This window comes from Lipophrys pholis, assembly GCF_963383615.2.
Source record: "Lipophrys pholis genome assembly, chromosome: 17".
NCBI lineage: Eukaryota > Metazoa > Chordata > Actinopteri > Blenniiformes > Blenniidae > Lipophrys > Lipophrys pholis.
The window spans coordinates 4654435-4678941 of record NC_137643.1 but is presented as its reverse complement, the minus strand read 5'-3'; the positions used below and the strand labels follow the sequence as shown (position 1 = coordinate 4678941).

The 24507-nt window shown below is 43.4% G+C and overlaps 1 protein-coding gene across 1 annotated transcript; it reads left to right on the top strand.

Moving 5' to 3' along the window:
- Positions 1-2847: 2847 nt before the first annotated feature.
- Positions 2848-23389, top strand: LOC308122690 (class I histocompatibility antigen, F10 alpha chain-like). The gene is made up of 8 exons (XM_080484692.1): positions 2848-2956; positions 9884-10150; positions 20928-21206; positions 21533-21841; positions 21955-22050; positions 22421-22438; positions 22554-22600; positions 22725-23389. The coding sequence occupies exons 1-7, from the start codon at positions 2902-2904 to the stop codon at positions 22574-22576; spliced, it is 1047 nt and encodes a 348-aa protein (XP_080340818.1). The 5' UTR covers positions 2848-2901; the 3' UTR covers positions 22577-22600; positions 22725-23389.
- The last annotated feature ends 1118 nt before the right edge of the window (positions 23390-24507 follow it).

Genomic DNA, 24507 nt, shown 5'->3' with positions numbered 1-24507 from the left:
TTAGATCCACACAAACAAGCTGCTGATATTGTTCTATCTGCAGTTTTACTGACGACAATGAAGTGAAGTTTCACAAAACATATTCAACCTGATTCAATAAGGTGTAATTGTGTGCTTATGGTGTGATCATTATTACACATATAATAGTTTTATGGTTTTAACATGATTTCTACACAGGATGAAATTTAGGTGTGTTTTTATTAAGGTGTGTGGTTTTTACGTTGTTTGTGCTGAAGAAAGTGAGTAATATCTGGCAACCCTGGTGCTGACCAGCCTGCCTTCCATCTAATTCTAATGATATAATAGGAAAATAAGGATATAAATCATAAAACATCCTACAATACAGGTATTGCTCACCTCTTTGTCCTCTTTGTTTGAAAAGGTGAACTTACATGGAACTAAAACATTATTTAGGGAATTACAGGATGTATCTGGGCCTTCTGCTGAAAACGGCACAGGTATAGCAGACAAACCATGAAGATTACGATATTTATAAGCCTAGAACTCAACAGGACGCATCTGCAATTTACATACATAACACCTGTCAGCATCATACATGTTATAAACAACCGTTTTTAAATGTAACTGCAGTGCAAAGACAGTGTGAAGGACCTACATTGAAAGAAGCAGGTGACAGTAAGCAGGGACAGTTTATAAATTGTAGAAAGGTTCTCCATGGTAGTCACTCTCCTCTCGGCTCTCAGGTAAATACCACACAGGCTAAAAGATGATTTTGAGGAGGCTGGTTTTCCCCTGATGACTTTACTTTCACTTTCACAGACACTGATCTGCTGCTTCTGTTGAGGACTTAAAAAGTTAAATATGTCAATGTTGGCTCAGTGCTAATGCAGATCTACAAAACACAACTGAATCTAAAAACAACATTGAAGTTGAACGAAGCTAAAAATGTGTTTCCATGTTGACGTTGAGAAGTTCTCAGTGTGGCCGCTAGATGGCGTCCTCCATCAAGACTGTTGATGAGTCTCATCTCATGGAGTTGGTCACACTGTGTCCACTTCTGTTTTATGAAGACAATGACTCGTTCAGAGAAAAAACACTTGAATATTCAATGTCAAAGAATTCATCAGGTCGAGTATAAATCTATATTATCAGAAGAACACGGACACTCACAAGTGAGGAAAGTAAAACAACACAAAGTCTGAATTCTTCCAGTTTGAACCGATCAGAAGAAATGATCACTATTTTATTTAATGTATAAATAACATAGTTTGTCTGAGTAAATGTGGTGAGTTCAATTCTTTATGTGGTGCTTGTTGAATCAGAACCTGTCGTTCACTTTATCTGAGTTTTCAGTGCGACTCGACTGAAGCTTTACTGCTGAGCATCTTTAATTGTGTTCCTTGTTTTCCTTCAGAGGAATGTGGTGAAACAAGAAGACGGTGCCATGGCCAGGACAAATGAGAAAACAGCTGGAATGTGTGTGTGTGTGTTGGTCTGAGTGTGATACTGCCCATTAAATGTGAAACTCTAATTCAATGTGATGAAGTTGAACTTTAATTGAAATCATTTTAAATCCAGCTTCTGCTGAACGTTTTTAACTCCCTTGTCTGTTTAACATCCGTCTGTTTGACAGAAGCTCCGGCTTTGAGCTGCAGCTCTTTCAAACTTCCCTCTGACTGTACTGAACACGGTGGTTTACCTTCCTCCAGAGTTTAACAAAGGTTATATCCAGGACTCTGCTGATTTTGTGGCAGGGATTGTGTTGATATGTGGTGGATTTTTAATGGTGGTCCGTATTAAAATACATGTGTGCTGTGAGTCTGGACCTCTGGTCAAAAAGTTCCTCCGTCCTCTGGACTCTTTGAATCTCACTCGGTCTGTCACTGGTCCGACTCATCAAAAAGTTCACACACGGGACCTGCTGCTGTCACACAGTGTGTGTGGGTGTTTTTAAAATGTGCAGTATGACGTTGATTTGACTGTAAATCCATGAAGAAGTCAGTCAGAGTTGAAAGGTCATGGCCACTTCATGTCTGACTGTTTCTTCTGGAGCGTCTTCACTCCAACATGCCGGTGCTCGACTCTGAACTGGAAGGAAGAAAGAGCAAAAGCAAAAGAGTCTTCTGTGTCCAAACATCCAGAAAGTGTCTTCAGATTTCTCTTTTCTCAGCAGTTTTTAGCTGCGCGGCTTCAGAGGAGCTTCACATTTTGCTGCCTGGAGGAGAAACATGACAAACATGTTGGTGTTGAAGCGACTCCACTTCTACTGTTTCATTCACTTTCTCTGGATTTCACTTTCACCTGATTGGACAAAAAAAACAACTATAGACTGTTTTTCACAGTTTAACTTTACAAGTTTAACATTGATCTGGACGCCATGATGATCTCATTAAACTCTCATTCAGTCATATTGGCTTTGATGAAGGACTGTGATGTTTGGAATCATGAAATCGATTCTTGGAATTCATAAATAGAGATAAACTAATATCAGTAATTGATAGAATCAGAACAATATAATCAATAATGTGACGAGAAACCAACAGTAGTCTTCCCTACAACACAGATAGATAGATAGATAGATAGATAGATAGATAGATAGATAGATAGATAGATAGATAGATAGATAGATAGATAGATAGATAGATAGATAGATAGATAGACAGACAGATAGATAGATAGATAGATAGATAGATAGATAGATAGATAGATAGATAGATAGATAGATAGATAGATAGATAGATAGATAGATTGTTGAGGATCAGAGCAGAAATGCTTGAATAACTTTCAGTTTCGTTTACAGAACCTGTGTGGTTCATGTTCACCCAGCAACACTCACATTGAATTGTCATTGGTTCAGAAGCAGCTCCACGCCTTTTCTCTGCTGCTTCTTGTTTCTCGGTTCAGACTCACCAAGTGTTAGAAGAGGAACACTGGACCGTCATGATGAAGCTCTTCGTGGTTCTCTTTCTGGTGGGAATCCCCTCCGCGGCTCCAGGTAGACTTCACATTCTTTCTAAAAGCTTCTACGTGGATCTGATCTGATTAAACACTGAACGAGCACTGGTGTCAAGCCACTTCGGAGATCGACGTCAAGCCAGCCGCCACTCTTTTTAGCGCACTATGCATTACCGTAAGAGCATTCTCAAGCGGATTTCAAAATAAAAGTGACGTTTCAATGAACGAGACCTCGCCTTCATTCAGATAGTTAATAAAACACAAATTAATACTGCGGCTAATAATATGCAACAAGACAGCAAATAAATGAATGCATTAATACTTGGATAACTATTATGAGTCAAATAATTACAAAACCTACTAGCTGAAAAAGCAACACAAAAAATAAATAGAATACTCATTTTCTGTCAGTGGTGTATTAATATTACTATAATAAAATAACCATGTGCCCATTCTGATGACATCTTTAAAACTAAAAGCCAACAAAACAAAATCTTTGAAAAAAATTTGATCCATCTGTTGCCATAAACCATTTTAATTTAAGAAGGATTGACCTATTCAGTATGTGTCATATCGGGGAAAAAAAAAGCCCACTGAAATAACGCATCTGGGCTCTCATTGATAAGAATTCAAACTGATATTAAGATGAAAATCCCTGTTATTGTTCAATTGTTCTATATCAGACAGACATTAAGTCACCTGTAGATGTCACTCAACAAGTATCAGCCCAATCTGATGTGGCATTACAAAATAAGAGCCCACTGAAATGGCACATCTGGGCTCCATTCACGCTAAATTCAGACTGACATTAAAAGAAATTTCCCTGTAATCATTGAACCATTCCAACTCAGAATGATAGTAGGCCACCCCAGGATGTCACTCACCAAGTATCAGCCCAATTTGATGTGTTATTTCAAAATAAAAGCTCTTTGAAATAGCTCATCTGAGCTCCAGTGAAACAGCTTCATGATGTTTCCTGTTATAAATCCTAATTGAAGAAACACTCCTCAATGTCGAATTATTTCTTTAATGACAGAGATGAAGGAGTCCTACAATGATACAAACAATTGCAGTATAAGCAAATAGTAATAACTCTTAACTGTGAACATACAACATAACATGAATCATCACATGTTACAGCATTACTCATATTATGCAGTTGTTGTATTCATTTAGTTATAAAACATTAAACATTACTTACATGAATTAGGCTGAACAGCACAATCAAAACACCTTGACATGAACATGTGCATATCAACAAATATGGCCGGTTCCTCACTGAGCCGGTCATTGCAATATCCTACATTGCCCCCTAGTGGCCAGTGATAAATCCTCCATCCCCCCCAGTCCGGAAAGCTATGGGATAGGTTAACGGACTCAGAGTTCTATCCAATGGCCAGTCTCAGGCTCGTAGTGCCGGGGGGGCTTCCTCGCTCGGCATGGACGTGAGAGCTGGGGTGATGGGGGAGCAGGCAGTGATGCCTGTGACGGCACGGGCGGCGCGACATCCATAGAGGCAGGGTCACCATGAGGCTCAAGGTCAGGGGGCGGGGCCGCAACTGGGGCCATGCCCTGGGGTCCGTCCTCTGGCAGCAGAGACCATTCCTGGGGCGTTGCAGGGCACAGATTGACAGGTGAGGTCTCACGCCCAGGCACCGAGGGCCTTGGCGGCACAGGTGGCCGCTGTTGGGTGTAGGGGGAGGCCGGAGTATAGGCACGGAGGAATCGCTGATTGCGCAAAGTCAGCCGACCTGACCCATCAACCCTTATTCGGTATTGATCGTGGCCCAGCGACTCCACCACCACCCCTGACCTGTCCCACTTGCGTGGGCTCGGGCCCAGCTGATTCTGGAGGAATACTGTCTCACCAAGTTTCAGCGGGCGGCGAGGCCTAGTGTGAGCCCTCAGAGACTCGGTGGTGCGTGACATCCGGGTCCGTAGAGCATCTTCCTTTGCCGCCCATGCCTGGCGCCAAAGCGGCCGGACATGTGGGTTTGAGAACTTTTCCAGTCTATTGATGAAAGAAAGTGAATCCCGGAGTGGATGGCCGAAAATAATCTGTGCTGGTGAGAGGTTGCAGTCAGGGTCAGGTGTGTTGCGCAGCTGCAACATCGCACACAGGAAGCGGTCATGATCAAGGCTGCCAGTCGGGCCAGTGTTGGACGCTAGAAGGCGCTTGGCAGACTTCACAGCAACTTCCGCCCTGCCGTTCGACTGTGGAAAGCCAACGGAGGACACACGGTGCTTGACATTCCACAGCCGGAGAAAGTCTGACGTGCGGCCAGCCATAAACTCCGGGCCGCCGTCGCTTGAGAGTTCCTCTGGTACACCAAAGGTCGCAAAGAATGAACGGAGGTGGCGAACCAGACCAGCTGAGCCTCCGGTGTCGGTGCCTGCTGAGGAGCTCAGGACCTCCACCCAGCCTGAGAGTCGGTCTCCCATGACCAAGTAGTGGCGACCCCCATAGTCAAAGAAGTCAGCAAACACCGCCTCGAATGGGGTGGACGGAGGTGAGGATGGCAGGGGGGGCGTGGCTGCTTGCGACGGGGCATTGCGGTTGCAGTCTGCACAACCAGTCCTGGTGGCCAGAATGTCCCTTGCCATCCCGGGCCAGTAAACTATGGCACGAGCGCGGTGCTCCATCGCTGAGGTGCCCTGATGGGCGGCGTGGAGATGCTCGAGAACTCTGCGACGGAGGGACGGCGGGATCACAACGCGGTCGTTGTATAGCAGGACCCCATCCTGTGCGTAGACAGACTCTCAGACCGATGAGATGCTGCCTAAAGCCGGGTCGGTAACGTCAATCCTACCCTCATGCTCGATGAGGTAAAGGAGGCGGGCGAGGCACGCGTCTGCCGCTGTCTCTTGAGCGAGGAGGGGCCATGAGATGGCGCCACGGTCCTGTGCATCTTCACGGATGGAGGCCATGAGTGCTGACTCCGTGTTATCAGCCACACTCTGTGAGCCCAGAAAGAGCCCGTTTGCTGAGCCTGAGGGAGAAGGGTGTCTTGAGGTTGCATCAGCGGTGTTATTGCTCACACCAGGCAGGTGCACGATGTCGAAACGCCATGGGAGAGTGCGTTGCTTGAGTCTGAACAGGCGAGAGTTCGTAATCTCATCGAATGTGCGGTCGCCGAAGATCTTCACCAGAGGCTTGTGATCGGTAACCACAACGAGGTTGTCACATCCCTGGGTGAAGTATTTTGTCTGCTCAAGGCCCCAGGCGACAGCTAGCGCCTCCCCTTCGATGGCTGCATAGCGTTGCTCTGCTGAGGACAGGAAACGTGACCCGGCGAGGGTGATCCTCCATCCACCTGGGCAGCAGTCCGGTATGCCAGAGGCGCAGCCGCAATGCTGTTGGAGAAGGAAGTAACCAATTCCGCGCCTCGACCAGTCGGGGCAGAGGCACGTGCGTCTCTGCATGTCGTAGATCTCCACACCCTCACGGATGGCCTCAACTATGGCCTGCTTGGATGCCTGGAAGGCTTCCTCTAGTTCAGGAGACCAGGAGAACTTGCATCGAGGGCTGAGGAAAGGCTTGAACGGCGCCATCGTGTCACGTAGCTGGGCGTAGTTGGCCACCTGGTTCACTAGGCCGAACCAGCTCCTGATATCTGTCGTGGAGTCTGGAGCGGGGAAATCCCGGATGGCGTCCAGGTATTTCGGGAGTGGCTCGATGGTGGTGTCCGAGACCCTGAAACAAGCAAAGTCAACATCCTTCTCTGCGAACTGGAACTTTCCTGGGTTCAACACGATGCCTGACCTACCGACACGTGTGAGAAAGTCAATCGTCCTCCACCAGTGTTGTTCAAGGTCAATGTCATAGTGAATGGTGTCATCAACACACCGTTCCTTGCGTTCGTAGTCAGAGAGGACAGCATCAAAACGGCGATTGTAGCCGTCCCCTGAAGACAGGAAGCCCTGAGGTGCCCTGGTGTAGCGCCAGCGGCCAAAGGGTGTAATGAAGGTGGTCAGGTGACGATCAGACTCACACAAAGGCACACTATGATAGCCATTCCAGGCATCAGTGACCGTTTTCCAAGTGTCCTTCGGGATGCGACGGGCGAGATGGAATGGGGATTCAGTGGCAAACGTCTCACGTTGACAGAACTTGTTGAGGGGTGAGAGGTCCACTGTCCTGCGGGGGGAGCCGTCATGCTTCCGAGTGACTACCATGCGATGGCACCATGTCGCAGGTTCACCATAAGGCACGCGTTCAATAACGCCAAGGGCCTCGTCACGGAGGAGGTCATCGTGGACTCTCTGCTGCCAGTGTAGGGGGACGTTGGCTGCGGTGTGGCATGCTTTAGGCGTGGCTGCTGGGTCTACATGTATTTCAATAGGTGGCCCCTCCATACAAGGCAAGGCCTGATGGGGGCAGGTGTTGAACGTAGACGAGGCGTACCTGTCGAGCAGCCATTTCCTCATACGGCTGTTGCTCTCTGGTGTGCATGGAAATGGCAGTGCCGTAGGCCGTGGTGGTGGCGCCGTACGCTGGGGACATGAGCACTGGACAACCTCAGGACTATCGTGGCCCCTGCCGCTACTGCCAGTGGAGCGAGTAGCGTTGACCGACAAGGGTGTAGTAGGTGTGCTGAGGATGTCAGGGCAGTTCCCATATCCAGGCCCTCTTCTGCCATCTGTTGATGGGAAGTTTCTAGGCAAGAGGCCGAGGCAGAGTAGTGACTCATAGGAGAGGTACATGGCGCGGACTGAGCTACTCACATACACCATGGAGCGGCAGCATGACGCCACGCCGCTGTCTGGGGGTGTCGACAGGTTGGCGAAGAAGGCTCCCTCAATGGCTATGGGGGAGCGGTTGGCAGCCGACAGACTGAGGTTAACGGGGCGTAGGACATCGCGTGAGAATCCACAGGACAGAAACTCTGACAGGGACCAGAGGTCTGACTGTGCACCAGTGTCAGCAATGGCGGATATGGCCACCCCAGGGTTCGAACCTCTGCCACTGGTGCTGCCTGGTACGCCCACCTCGTCCACTGAGATGGTAATTGACACTCGGGGGTGGTCTCTAAGTCTGGCTCGCCTCCATTCGCCCCTGGAGAAGATGTGGTGTTCGAGCCTGATGGGCTTGGGTTTGTTGACACTACCATGTGTAGCCCGAGTGTGGCGTCGACTCCCACGATGATTACCAGAGCGAGCTTCAGCCATTGATGAGACCTGGGAGATTTGCTCTGAGGCCATGGCAGCCTGCTGGCCTTCAGATGATGGTGGGGGCCGCCTCCTTTGCCGACAGGCTTTGTAACAGTCAATACAGACCTGGTGAGGCCTAGAATTCCATCCCCGAGATCCCTCTGTGAAGACTTTAAAGGCGCTGTTACAGTCTGGGCAAGAGGCCTGTCTGGCCTTGTCCACTGGGGCTGTAGCCTGTGCGGGGCTCATCGGTGGGTCCTTCTTCAAGCGCCGGAATGAGGACATGGCTGATAGAGTGGGTGACGGGAGAGCATTGCGAGCCATTTCTTTGTTTTCGAAAAGTGCAATCACCTCGTTCACAGGTTTCCACAGGATATCAGGTGTGCCTAGTGTTTCACCGCGTATATCTGAATCATAAATTCCATTAAGTAGGACGTCATGTATGATGTGGTCAGTATAGTCCACGTTCTGGCCACATGCACATACAGCACTGTAGTCGCACGTCTCCGCCTTCCCTCGTACTCTGGCAGTGAAGGCCCGGAATGCTTCATCCCGCTCCTGATGCAGCTGAAGCAGTTCAGTGCGCAGGACACATGTGGCTACTGGAATGACTGCTAGCGAGCGCATGGCGGCCATCAAATCTGCCAATGACCCAGCGGTGGCATGTGGATTCGCTTTCAACAGGCTGTCTCCGAGTTCGGGCCCAGCACACTGAAACAGTTGGAAAGTAGCCTGCGTGTCGCCTATGCCCGAGCCAGTGCGAAAGACATCCCAACGCCGGGTAAACACGTTCCATTCCTCTATTGATACACCGATGTCAACTTTAGGACGATCAAGTTTTGGGCCTCGAGGTGTTGGGGCTTGGGCTGGCATGGCTGTGGCCGGCGGGTTTTGATGGGCAAGTCCATGATTTGTTAGCAGGGCTATGGCGAGGGCTTCAGACACATCTTCGGTCACAAAAGTGCATCCGGGGACAGAGCATTCAACGATAACCATGACTCCTTCATGAAGAAACACTCCTCAATGTCGAATTATTTCTTTAATGACAGAGATGAAGGAGTCCTACAATGATACAAACAATTGCAGTATAAGCAAATAGTAATAACTCTTAACTGTGAACATACAACATAACATGAATCATCACATGTTACAGCATTACTCATATTATGCAGTTGTTGTATTCATTTAGTTATAAAACATTAAACATTACTTACATGAATTAGGCTGAACAGCACAATCAAACCACCTTGACATGAACATGTGCATATCAACAAATATGGCCGGTTCCTCACTGAGCCGGTCATTGCAATATCCTACATTGCCCCCTAGTGGCCAGGGATAAATCCTCCACTAATGAGAGATTTTCTAGATTTGACATAAAGTCCACAGCTGGATGAGCCGTGTTATCGTCCTTCTAAAGGTCCAACATGTTCTGCTGAGTTTTGCTGTAAAGTGACTAAAAGGGCTGTTTTGCTCCTAAAGCTTGCAGAGCGCTGCTCAAGTCCTTTTCAACAAGACTCAAAGTCTTTCCTCTCCTTTCTGATAAACGTTGTCACTTTGTTTACCAGCGTCACTCTGTGAGCTGCCATGAAATGTGTCGTTCGTTGGTTTGATGTCAAACATGAAAACGAGGCTGTTTGTGGCTCCTCCACTCAAACATTTTGGTTTTTTAAAATCCTCCAACAGCAGAACAAACTGGGCTTCGATTCAAATCTAATGAAACAGTAGAAAAGAGAGAGGAGATGCTCTTTGAATCACATGGAACCAGAAACCTGGTGGATTGATTCTAAATGTGGTCTTGATCTTTTTCTTCCAGCGCTTCACTCTGTGAAGTATTTCTACACTGGATCCTCTCAAGTACCAAACTTTCCAGAGTTTGTGACTGTTGGTCTGGTTGATGATGTTGTGGTTGACCACTACGACAGCAACTCCAGGAGAGCAGTGCCTAAAGTGGACTGGGCAAACAAAATCACTGAAGATGATCCAAAGTACTGGGAGAGAGAAACTCAGAAATTGATTGGACATCAGCAGAACTTCAAATCAAACATTGAGATCGTGAAGCAGCGCTTCAACCAAACTGGAGGTTTGTCTGAACTGTTTCTTCTTCGCTGGTCTTCATCGTGTCGACTGTTTCTCATGAGTTGTATAAATGTTGCTTTCAGACGACAGATTGAGCAACTTGACTTCTTCTGTTCTGTCTGGATCAAGTTCACACACACACACACACACACACACACACACACACACACACACACACACACACACACACACACACACACACACACACACACACACACACACACACACACACACACACACACACACACACACACACACACACACAGTTTGCATGGTCGCCACAGTCACGTCACTTTACGCTCAGTTTGTCGTCTGAAACACAAAAAAACCCACAAAAAAGTGGATAAACGGCGGCAGAAATCCAGAGAAAAGCTCTTTTCTGTCCGATCACAGCTTGTTTGGACTGTTTGAGTTTTTCTTTTCCTTTTTCTACTCGTTCACTCAGTTTCTTCTTGGAACTTCTCAGAGAAACTTGTTAAATCAACGAGCTTAAACTGGCGTTAGCTTGTCAAATAAACTAACTTCAACTGGAACTAGGAAAAAATCATAATCACGATTTGGGGCAATATTGAAATCACGATTATTTACACGATTATGTCTTTGAATTTGGAACAGCATTTATTGAATGTGTTTTAAAAAAAAAAAAAAAAGAGTCTCCTGTTAAATATATAAAAATATCTTTTAATGTAGTAATGAGAAATAAACTGTTGTACTGCACTCAATGTTTTGAAAACAATAAATAAATAAAATACAACAAGAGATAGATATACTTCAATAAATCTTGATTCTATATTTATATTGCCTTGCCGCTCAGTAAAGCAGCGGCGGTCTTGCGCGGCTCCTTCTCAGTGTGGACGCAGTGTGGTGAGGCTGTCCTCTGGTCTGGCTGCAGGAGGGACGGACTGTCAGACTGACCGCAGGTCTGTCAATGCTTCAGGACGGGGGACGGGCTCACAGCGGGACCCGCTGCTCGTTGACCACAGTGACTGCAGAACCAGACGTGTTTTCACGTCAGAGTCGCCAAACACGCTAGGAAGTCGCCAGTAACACCAGGAAAAGTCGCCAGATTTAGCGAGAAAGTCGCCAAGTTGGCGAGAGTGCTGGTCTCTGAAGGAAAACACCACATTGTGGTGATCAGTTAAGTTCAGAATTCACCCAGTTACCGTGGGGTGGTGGGGAACTTTATTTTGTAGAGAGGCGTGGTTTCTGGTCGGAAGTGTTTTGGTGTTACACGGCGTGTGCGCTCTCATGTTGGAGAGAAAGAGAAAAGAAAAGAGTTACTGAGAAGTGTGGTTGGAAGGAGAATAAAGTTTGGAGTTCCTCGCTGAACACGCCGCCTCCGACTCTCGTTCATCGGCTCGACAACGTCATCGTTTCTCCTCGATTAGATGGATTTTGAGATCGTCTGGAGCCGTAATCGTAATCCCGATTAAGATTAGATTAATTGAGCAGCCCTGATTAAAAGATAATTCAAATAGTGTATCGATGGAATTAAACTATTGTTTTCAAAATATTAAGTCAGACTTACAGTTTTACAGTATGATGTTGCATTTCTAAATAAAATCTATTTGGAAATTAGAATATAACCAAACACTCTTATTTCAAGTAGGATTAACTCACTTTGAAACAAAAAACTTTGAAAATTCAAGAGGACACCTTATTTCAAGGTGGAATAACTCAAAAATTCCTAGTTGTCCCATCGTCATTCCATATAATGGTGATAGTACACCATCCCAGGATACCACTCAGTCAGTGTGAAGGAAATCTGATGTGTTGTTTCAAAATAAAATGCAATAGAAAATTAGATTTATGACATCTTTTGACTTGATTTCAAGGTGGAGTAACTCAGTAATTCCTACTTGTACCAGGGTCAGTCAGTGCCACTCTGTCAGTATGAATTAGTTCTGAGGTATCGTTTCAAAATAAAATGTAATGGTGTAAGATTCCAATTTTCAGTTGCATTTTATTTTGAAACGATACATCAGAATTCCTTCATACTGATTGAGTGGCATCTTGGGATGGTCTACTATCACTGTGATGTGGAATAACCCCAGGACAACCAGGAATTTTGGAGTTATTACACCTTGAAATCAGGTGTTAATTCCAATTTTCAATTACATTTTATTTTGAAACGACACATCAGAATTCCTTCGTACTGATTGAGTGGTGTCCTGGGATGGTCTACTATCACTCTGGTGTGGAACAACCCCAGGGTAAATCGGAATTTTGGAGTTATTCCACCTCGAAATTAGGTGTTACATTTCCATTTTCAAAGTAGTTTTGTTTTGAAATGACACCTTAGAATTCCTTCATACTGATTGAGTGGCATCCTGGGATGGTCTACTATCACTGTGATGTGGAATGACCCGCAGACAACTAGGAATTTCTTGGTTATTCCACTTCGAAATCGGGTGTTACATTTCAATTTTCAAACTTGTTTTATTTTGAAACGACACCTCAGAATTCCTTCATACTCACTGCGTGGCATCCTGGGATGGACTACTATCCCTGTGATGTGGAATGACCCCGGGACACCGAGGAATTTTGTAGTTATTCTATCTCGAAATCAGGTGTCACATTCGAATTTTCAAACTTGTTTTATTTTGAAACGACACCTTAGAATTCCTTCATACTGATTGAGTGGTATCCTGGGATGGTCTACTATCACTGTGATGTGGAATGACCCCAGGACAACAATACATTTTAGAGTTATTCCATCTTGAAATCAGTTGTTACATTCCAATTTTCAAACTTGTTTTATTTTGAATTGACACATCAGAATTCCTTCATACCGATTGAGTGGCATCTTGGGATGGTCTACTATCACTGTGATGTGGAATGATCCCGGGAAAACTAGGATTCTTTTAATTATTCCACCTCGAAATCAGGTGTTAATTCCAATGTTCAATTACATTTTATTTTGAAACGACACATCAGAATTCCTTCATACTGATTGAGTGGCATCCTGGGATGGTCTACTATCACTGTGATGTGGAATGATCCCGGGACAACTAGGATTCTTTTAATTATTCCACCTCGAAATCAGGTGTTAATTCCAATGTTCAATTACATTTTATTTTGAAACGACACATCAGAATTCCTTCATACTGGGGAGCGAGGCGGGGCTTAAATGGAGTAGGACGCGAGTTTGGGGGCTCCTGCTGATTTCGTTAAAAAATTGTAATTCCTTCGCGCTTATTGATCACATATTCATTTTTATTCTACTTTGGCACACCTTTTGTTTGGAGGTTCAACTCTGAAGTGAGTAAAATGACTGGGAGGAACTCGAAAACCCGCAATACTACGCAGACGCAGCTGCGGCCTGCTCAGCTCACTCCGACCACTTCCTCGCGGGACCCGCTGGTTCCTGCGGAGGTCGCCCCAAGCTCGCCTGACACTGAGGCACTCAAGCTTGAGTTGCTGGCTTCGCTGAGGAAAGATATTGCCGATATATTTAAGAAAGAGTTTAAGGATACTCTCGGGGATGTTTTAGCTAACATTCAACTCGACCTGCAGGCGGTGAAGACACAACTGGCGAAAGACAGGGCTGATACCGATGCTGCCATCTCCGAGATCAAGGGGACAGTCGGCGGGATGGAGCAGGCACTCACTGAATGCTCCGATGATATCACCGAGATGAAGTCCACTATTAAGTCCCTCACAGCCAATGTCGCCAAGCTGGAGAATAAATGTGAGGACTTGGAATCCAGATCACGGCGTAACAACGTCAGGATTGTAGGAGTACCGGAGGGTCCCGACACCAGCACCACCACTGTTGTAGCCGCCTTACTGAAGGAAGCGTTCGGTCTGGATAAGGAGCCGCTATTGGATCGTACCCACCGGACCCTCCAGCCGAAACCCAAGCCTGGTGATCGTCCGCGGGCCATTGTGTGCAGGTTCCATTATCATGGTGACTGTGTGGACATTTTGCGCCGCGCCAGAGAACTTCAGCGGATTAAAGCTGGAGACCTGACCATCTCCGTCTTCCCTGACCACACTGCTAGGATAGCTCGGGCTCGAGCTGCATTTAACGAGGTCAAACGTCAACTCCGGGGCATTGACGGTGCTCGGTATGGTCTTTTTCATCCAGCGCGACTCCGCATCACTTACAATGGTGTTGAGAAGGACTTCGTCTCAGCGGAGGAAGCCAGTGACTATGTTAAAAAAATTATTCCTGGGTGAGTTCTGGTAGCTGAACTACATTATGGGCTCACTTGCCTTAATAGTTTGTTCGAGCAGCATTTAATCTGTTTTGTTTTCTACTGCACTCACTAAATTAGTGTCATTGTTATTTAGTTTTGTTTAATGTGTGTATGTGTGTATGTATATGTGTGTATATGTGTATGTATATATATATATATATATGTATGTGTATGTATATGTGTGTATGTATATATATATATATATATATATATATATATATATATATATATATATATATATATATATATATATGTATGTTGTTAAATAAGAAGGTTATACTATTTTGTATCATGTTTCATTTTATGCTATTTGCATTTTTCTGAACATGACATGGCCTGTTCTCATGTCTTTAAATTATATTATTTATTTACCTTTTTATTTTATTTTTTTTGCCTGTGTGTGTTTGGGTTCTTTGCTGCTTACATTTATGTGATGTGGGGAAATATATTTAAGTTTATCTTTGTTGTTTTCTCATATTATTCTCATTTGAATCTTTCCATATTTTATTATTTATATTATTATAATACTTAATTATTGTGCGCATATTGTTATACAGTTTTGAAGTCGGTGGGAGTTTCCCACCTTTAGCCTTTTTCTCTTTGTATTTTTTTTTTGTTAGCTCAGCTCAGTCTCTGGGTCGTTCCATATTCTTGTGGACGACTCTTGGATGTTGCAGGAAACACTGCTGTCCCCTTTGTTCTGTGGTTATATGGGGACTTTGGGTGTGTTTGTGTGTAGGGGTATACTGTGGGGAGGGCACCCCACCTTGGCTCTTCATGATTATTTACATTTTTGTTTTCATTTATTTAAATGGTCAACGGCAACATAGATCACAGCACTGTTGGGTCAGGCACCTCTCTTAGATTCTTCAGCTGGAATATCAAGGGTATGGGCAATCCTGTTAAGAGATCTAAGGTTTTTACACATTTGAAACGTTTACACTCAGATTTAGTATTTTTACAAGAGACCCATCTTCGCATTAAAGATCACCGTCGGCTACATTGCCCATGGGTAGGCCAGGTTTTTCATTCCAACTTTAACTCAAAAGCGAGAGGAGTCGCCATTTTAATTAACAAAAGAGTTCAGTTTTCATCCACTGACGTTATCGCTGATAGGAATGGCAGATACCTTATAGTTGCTGGAACCCTAATGGGGAAAAAGGTTTTGTTGGTGAATGTTTATGCCCCAAACTTTGATGATGTGGAATTTGCAAATAGATTGTTGAGTAATATCCCATTTATGAATACCCATATGCTGATACTTGGAGGAGATTTCAATTGTGTGTTTGACCCGACCTTGGATCGGTCAAATCCTCGCAATCGGAATCGATCTGCTATGTCTAAAGTGTTTTCTGATTTTGTAAAACAGAATGGTCTTGTTGATCCTTGGAGATCTCGTAATCCCTCTGGTAGGAAAGTTTCTTTTTTCTCTCAGGTTCATCATTCATATTCTAGGATTGATTATTTTTTTATTGACAGTAGGCTTAATTCAAGTGTTAAATCCTCTGATTATTTAGGTATTGTTATATCCGACCATTCACCTTTATTATTAGATATTCAAATGTCTACCCATAAACGCAGCCTTCCACATTGGAGATTTAATTCTCTTCTCTTGTCTGATAAAGAATTTTGCAGTCGCATTTCAAATTCTATTGATGAGTTTTTGTCTTTTAACCGAAATGAATCAACTTCATATTCGTTGTTATGGGAGACACTCAAATGTTACCTGAGAGGCCAAATTATTTCTTACTCTGCTGTTTTGAACAAAAGGATTAATACTAGACTTAATGAACTCACATCAGCAATTAGTAACCTGGATTTAAGGTATTCTCTGAACCCTTCTCCTGAACTATTTAAGCAGCGTTTTGATTTGCAAGCAGAATTTGATCGAATTTCAACCACAGAGGCTGAACGTTTGTTGTTACGCAGTCGTAGCTCGTACTATGAACATGGCGACAAAGCCAGTCGTTTACTAGCTCACCAGTTGCAGCGACAGGCAGCCTCCCATTTGATTCCGAGTATTAAGGACTCACATGGTAATACCATCACAGATTCCATGGAAATCAATGCTACTTGTAAATCGTTTTACGCTTCATTATATAAATCTGAATTCCCTAAAGACAAAACTAAAATGAACAAATTTCTGGTGAATCTTTTAAATCCTGTCATTGATACTCATATCACTGAGCAACTGGACTCTCCACTCTCCCTTGAGGAAATATTAAAAGCAATCAAAGCCATACAGTCATCCAAAGCCCCAGGCCCCGACGGGTTTCCTATTGAATTCTATAAAAAATTTATTGATAAACTTGCTCCACTTCTATTATCTGTATTTAATGAATCCTTTGATATTGGTTCCTTACCACCAACCATGACACAAGCTACCATTGCTCTTCTTTTAAAGACTAGTAAGGATCCAACCTCCTGTGGCTCTTACAGACCTTTATCGCTGCTCAATGTAGACGTTAAGGTGTTGGCTAAAGTCATTGCATTCCGTTTAGAGAATGTGCTTCCGCACATAATATCTGAGGAGCAGAATGGTTTTATTAAGGGACGTCAGTTGTTTTTCAATACACGTACACTTTTCAACATAATTTACTCAAAACATTCATCTGAATTTCCTGAATTGGTGATCTCTTTGGATGCTGAAAAGGCGTTTGATAGGGTTGAGTGGGAGTACCTGTTTGCAGTCTTGAAGAAATTTGGATTTGGTGATATATTTATTTCCTGGATTCGTCTCCTTTATTCATCTCCCAAAGCCTGTGTTCATACCAACGATGTCTATTCAGATTATTTTACTCTTGAACGTGGAAGTCGCCAAGGATGTCCTTTGTCTCCTTTGCTATTTGCCATCGCTATCGAGCCACTCTCTATTTCATTAAGATCTTCCCCATTGTTTAAAGGAATCATCCGTAATGGAATTGAACATAAATTATCACTGTATGCGGATGACTTATTATTATATGTAACTGATCCCACGCTTTCGATCCCTGCTGTTTTGGATATTCTGGAGAACTTCAGCACCTTCTCAGGTTATAGATTGAATTTAAGTAAAAGTGAGTGCTTTCCCATTAATTCTACTGCATGTCTTCTTCAACAGTCGGACTTACCTTTTCAACTCAATCCTTCAGGGTTTAAATATCTGGGTATAAATGTGACCCGTTCACTATCTAGCCTTTTCTCAGCTAATTTCACTCCCCTTATCTCAAAGATCACATCTGATATTCAGAGATGGGGTAACCTCCCCCTCTCATTAATCGGCAAGATTAATGTGGTGAAGATGAATATTTTGCCGAAATTGTTATTTTTGTTTCAGTCAATTCCTCTTTTTCTGCCAATACATTTTTTTAATTCACTGGATAAGATAGTTAGTTCTTTTATTTGGGGTGGGAAACCACCTAGGGTTCGTAGAACTTTACTGCAGAGATGTAGACTAAGTGGAGGACTGGCACTACCTAATTTTCTGGCCTATTATTGGGCTTCTCATATCTCTAAACTTTGCCACTGGTTAAAATCTCCCGGTCTCTCCTGGTGTAATTTGGAACTATCTTCCTGTAGGGGTTCTTCTATTCCCGCTTTAATTTATTCCTCGCTTCCTATAAAACTCTCTCTATACACTGATAACCAAGTGGTTCTTAATACATTAAAGATCTGGTATCAATTTAGGCGGCACTTTAAATTTATAGCTACATCTTCCTCTGGTCCACTAAAAAACAATCACTTATTCCCTCCTTCGCTTTCAGATCCGACATTTACAGTGTGGCATGATAAGGGTATTACACAGTTAAAACATTTGTATGTTCATGGGATTTTTGATAGTTTTGTCAATCTTTCATCTCGCTACTCCCTACCTAATATTCATCTGTTTCGCTATTTTCAAGCCCGCAATTTTGTTTCTAAATGTTTTTCTGATTTCCCCTCTTTACCTCCGGATCACCAGTGGGAAACCATGCTTTCATTTGTTCCTAATCAAAGAGGAATTATTTCAAAGTTGTACAGTATTATTTTGGATTTGAACAACCATTCTACTGACAAACTTAAAGGTACATGGGAAAAAGAGTTAGGAATACAAATACAGGAGGAATCCTGGCAACAGGCAATAGAGAGGATACGATCTTCCACCTCTTGTGCTCGGCTTGGACTTATCCAATTTAAGGTGCTACACAGGGTGCATTTCTCCAAGTCTAAAATATCTGAAATGTATTCAGAAGTGGAAGACAAGTGTGATAAATGCCATGGCTCTCCTTGTCACCTCAGTCACATGTTTTTTCTTTGTCCTGACCTAAGGGCTTTCTGGGCAGGTTATTTTTCTATTTTGTCTGCTGTGCTTGGGTTAAATCTCCAACCTTGTCCGCTGATTGCGGTGTTTGGGATTCCTGACCCTTCACTTACACTTAATTCAATGCAAAAAGGCATAATAGCTTTTACATCTTTACTGGCAAGACGTTCCTTATTGTTGCACTGGAAATCTGCTAAGTATCCTTCCGTCTCCCAGTGGCTCAAGGATGTTATGTTTTTTTTAAAGCTTGAAAAAATAAAATATACGTTGGGTGGGAGTACGGGGAAATTTTTCCAAAAATGGCAATCACAGACTTACAAGTATTGCCCAGCTGATACCCAAACTGTATGTGCCTGTTATAGCTTTCCGTTATTGTGTAAATAGGTAAAATATTCAATAGGAGGTGTGTTGTTGAGCCAAGGTGGGGGGGGGGGGGGGTGGGTGGGGGTGTTCATTCTTTGCACAGAAATCTGTAATCTAATATCATTTATTTGTTTTACTGTTTATATGACTGTTCGTGTGCACTCATGTTGTTGAAAAAGCAAAAAAAATCATTGAATTGTATTTTGTGATTAAAAATTGGTATTTTTCAATAAAAAATAACAAAAAAAAAAAAAAAAGAATTCCTTCATACTGATTGAGTGGCATCCTGGGATGGTCTACTATCACTGTGATGTGGAATGATCCCGGGACAACTAGGATTCTTTTAATTATTCCACCTTGAAATCAGGTGTTATTCCAATTTTCAATTACATTTTATTTTGAAACGACACATCAGAATTCCTTCATACTGACTGAGTGGCATCTTGGGATGGTCTACCATCACTGTGATGTGGAATGACCCCAGGACAACAATACATTTTTGAGTTATTCCATCTTGAAATCAGGTGTTACATTTCAATTTTCAAAGTAGTTTTGTTTTGAAATGATACATTAAAATTCCTTCATACTGACTGAGTGGCATCTTGGGATGGTCTACTATCACTGTGATGTGGAAAGACCCCGGGATAACATGGAATTTTGGAGTTGTTCCGCCTTGAAATCAGGCAGTGTTTGATTATATTCAAATTTTCAAAGGCATTTTATTTGGAAAAAACATATTATCAAAAATAGGAATAAAATAAAGTTTTACTTAATATCATGTTTAAAAGACTATTTAATATTCCACACAAACATTAATTAAATCAACCTTTCGTCCTACTACCTTTCTCATATGGTTGGGCATTATGTATTTAATTACTTATTTTTGGCTTTGCTTTGCTATGTTTATTTGCTTTGTGTGTTTTTATTTAATGTTTATTGTTATTATTCTGAATAATCAAAATAGTGGCCACATGTCTGAAATAAACCTTTATTCTGTTAAAAAAAAATCAATTCAAAACCTTTTATAAGTGCGTTTTAGCTTGAATAAATCATTCTTTATAGAAATTCACAAGCATTCCTGGCGACGTGATTGGAGCTTTTATTTTGAAGACAGTTGGCCGAACTAGTACACTGCATAGTTGAGTATTGACAAAAGCCGACAGCCGCACGGCCGCCTCACTTGACTTGGTTTTTGAAACTGTGGGCTGGTTTGACCACAGTCAAATTAGGGAGGGGGGAAACTCCGCCCAAAATAACGTTGATTAAAACCCGCTGGCATTAGCTTGTTAAATAAAGTAGCTTAAATGAGAACTAACATGTTAATTAAACTAGCTTAAACTTTCATTAGCTTGTTAAATAAACTAGCTTAAACTAGAACTAACATGTTAAATAAACTAGCTTAAACTAGCATTAGCTTGTTAAATAAACGAGCTTAAACTAGAACTAACATGTTAAATAAACTAGCTTAAACTTACTTGTTAGCTAGCTAGCTTGTTACATTAGCACTAGCATGTTATATTAGCACTAGCTTGTTAAATTAGCACTAGCTTGTTATATTAGCACTAGCTTGTTAGCCAGCTAATTGTCTCATTAAAAGACTTTTCAGTTTGTTGGAACAAACAAAGTGTGAGAACATGAAGAACGTCTCTTCATGAGATCGTTGCTTCGCTCTACAAAGTTGATGATGAATGAAAATCCTGAGTGACGATGAGAAACATCAACATGAGGCTGAATCCAGATGAAATGAGAGGAAGTGTTGAGATGCATGTTTGTCCAGAGATCTGTGGAAGTTTCTTCTTTATTCAAACCAACAACTAACTGTGTGTGTGTGTGTGTGTGTGTGTGTGTGTGTGTGTGTGTGTGTGTGTGTGTGTGTGTGTGTGTGTGTGTGTGTGTGTGTGTGTGTGTGTGTGTGTGTGTGTGTGTGTGTGTGTCAGGTGTTCATGTTTTCCAGTGGATGTATGGTTGTGAATGGGACGATGGAAATGATAAAGTGAACGGATTTCATCAGTTCGGTTTCGATGGAGAAGATTTCATATCTTTAGACCTGAAGACAGAGACGTGGATCGCTCCAGTACCACAGGCTGTCCCCTCCAAACACAAGTGGGACAATGACAAAGCACAGATGGCTTATCGTAAAAACTACTACACCAAAGAATGTCCTGAGTGGCTGAAGAAGTTTGTGAACTTTGGGAAGAGCTCACTGATGAGAAAAGGTAAAATCACATGAGCTGCTGCTCTTTAGTTTTTCTCTTCCTCTTGTGTTTCTCTCTCTCCTGCCGACTCAATATCCTCCTGCTGTTTTCTCTTTCTCTGCTTTCATTTTCCTTCCTGCTCTGCCTCTCAGCATTTCCTCTCGTCTCTCCATCTTGACTTCCTCCTTTAACGCCACATTCTTTCCTCCGTCACACTTTACAAGGCGCATTTATTCTCAGCTGTAGTGAATTCCATGTCGGGTCCATGACATGAGAGAGAACCTGATGTTCTCCAGCAGCTGAGAACCAAATAAAGTGAGTGTTGTTTCTTCCTGGTTGTTCTCCAGAGCTTCCCTCCAGAGTGTCTCTCCTCCAGAAGACTCCCTCCTCTCCGGTCACCTGCCACGCCACAGGTTTCTACCCCGACAGAGCCGACTTGTTCTGGAAGAAAGACGAGGAGGAGCTCCATGAGGACGTGGACAGAGGAGAGATCCTCCCCAACCATGACGGAACCTTCCAGATGAGCGTTGATCTGGATCTTTCATCGGTCAAAGCTGAAGACTGGGGGAGGTACAGCTGTGTGTTTCATCTGGCTGGAGTTAAAGAGGACGTCCTCAAACCACTGGACAAACGTCACATCCTGACCAACCACCCTGGTGAGAGACACATTCTGTCTTTCTTCTCTTCTGACAGTTTGAACGTAGAACATCTTCTCAAGTGTGTGTGTGTGTGTGTGTGTGTGTGTGTGTGTGTGTGTGTGTGTCCGCAGAGTTTCCCATTGGAGCTGTTGTTAGAGGTGTTGTTGCTGTTCTGGTCGTCTTGGCAGGAATCATCGGATTCATCATCTGGAGAAAGAAAAATGACGGTAAAGAAGAAACTTTCTTTTACTTTCAGTGGAAAAGAGGCTTTTCAACAACTTTCTTCATGAAATGAATCTTTCACAGCAGCAGAACTTTTAGGATTTTGTTTCCGTTCTTTGATGAGAGATTTTCAGTTGTCATAGTGACACATCAAGTTTAGTTTGAGTCGTCCAGACGGGACAGGAAGCTCAGTATTAGTGTCAGAAACACTCCACACTGCCGTCAGCAGACTCTCCATGTTCACAGTGGAAGAGACACAACAGATAAACAACAGATAAACAACAGATAAACAACAGATAAACAACAGATAAACACCTTTTATTGTTGTTTCTGAGCATAAATAGTGAACCAACTCTGTCTCTTCCTGTCTTTCAGGGTTCAAACGCACCAGCAGTGAGTACTTTACTATTTCCTCCAGTCAGGAGGCTTCAATGTGATTTTCTGTTACTTCATGTTGTTTCACTGAGAACAAGTTTTCCTCTTTGACACTTTAAACTTTGTCTTCCAGCCTCTGAGACTTCCTCTTCGTGAGGAGACGATCCAGCCGTGAAGAAAGTGAGTCCATCAAGTGGACGGATGTCATAAATACGCCGTGTTCACAGACAAATGGATTCAAAGGTGAAACGTGGATTTTAATCCAACTAACAGATGTATTATTTGTCTTTATTTGTCTTGACAGGGGACCGGCGAGGAGCAAAGCATGTTAAAACCCACTGCATGAGCAAGAGGCTCCCAGTCATTCAGTCTCACGGATAAAAAGCTCAAAGAAATGATTGAAATGTTTGAGACTCGTCAGGTTGACACTGCTCTCCATGATTCTACGTTCTTCATCTGTGTGGATTCACTTTGGTTTAGTGGGAATGTTGTCGCAGGTTGTGGGTGTTTTAGTGGTTTTGATGCCGTTGCAGTGTGAGCAGATAAAAGTCCAGCTTAATCCAGGTTGGATTTAGTAGATTTCTATCATTTCTACTCCTGATTAAAGAATCAATCTGCTTCATATCCCCCGGCTAGCTCAGTTGGTAGAGCATGAGACTCACAATCTCAGGGGTAGTGGGTTCGTGTCCCACGCCGGGTGTCACCTTCCCGTGGGCTCACCACCTGCTGGAAGGTTCTTAATCGGCGCATTGTGATCTGGGTGACTGTGCTCAGACTGTCACCCCCGTGACCCGGAAACAGATAAGCGGAAGAAAATGAATGAATCTGCTTCATTCAGAATCACTTGTTGGTTTTCATCAGTTTGTTTTGATTTTCATTTTATCTGATATTGTGAAATGTGTTATTGGTTTGTTTCATATTCACTGCGAGAGTTTTTGTGCCTCTGAATAAAGTTTTCCACAATCCAAACTCCCTGTGTGGTTTTTAGTATTGACATGGCAAAATACTGGACTGAGATATTTTCTGACATGATGAGCTACAGTTTATTTTTTCTTAGATCTCTGAAGGTGGGCGTTGTTCTTTTCCTGTGAACCAAATGTTTATGAAAGACAGCAATACGTAAATATAAATGGTGTCAATTCTGAAAAGGAAAACAGAGAATTTGGTGTTCCCCATATTCTGGGACCACTTTTGTTTATTGTTCATGTTAATGACATTGTACATTGTCCAGGTGATATTCGTAAAAAACTCTTTGCAGATGACAGTCAGTCAGACTCCAACTACTACCATGGACAAGACCAAAGAGCTGTCAAAACACACCAGAGACTAAATTGTTGCCCTCCACAAGGCTGGAAAGTTCTACAGGGAAGTTGCCAAGCAGCTTGTTGAAAATAGATCAGCTGTTGGAGCAATTGTTAGAAAATGGAAGAGGCTAAAGATGACTGTCAGTCTCCCTCGGACTGGGGCTCCATGCCAGATCTCACCTGGTGGGGTATCACAGATGATAAGAAAGGTGAGGAATCAGCCCAGAACGACACGTCCAGGCCCGTCTGAGGTTTGCCAGTGACCATCTGGATGATCCAGAGGAGGCATGGAAGAAAGTCATGTGGTCAGATGAGACCAAAATAGAACTTTTCGGTGGAAACTCCACTCTCCGTGTTTGGAGGAGAAAGAAGGATGAGTACCATCCCAAGAACACCATCGCTACTGTGAAGCATGGGGGTGGAAACATCAGGCTTTGGGGCTGCTTTTCTGCAAAGGGGACAGGACGACTGCACTGTATTCAGGAGAGGATGAATGGGGCCATGTATTGTGAGATTATGAGTAACAACCTCTTTCCCTCAGTCAGAGCGTTGAAGATGGGTCGTGGCTGGGTCTTCCAACGTGGCAATGAGCCGAAGCACACGGCCAGGAGAACCAAGGAGTGGCTCCGGAAGAAGCATATCAAGGTTCTGGAGTGGCCCAGCCAGTCTCCAGACCTAAGTCCAATAGAAAATCTTTGGAGGGAGCTGAGACTCCGTGTTGCTCAGCGACAGCCCCGAAACCTGACGGATCTAGAGAAGATCTGTGTGGAGGAGTGGGCCAAC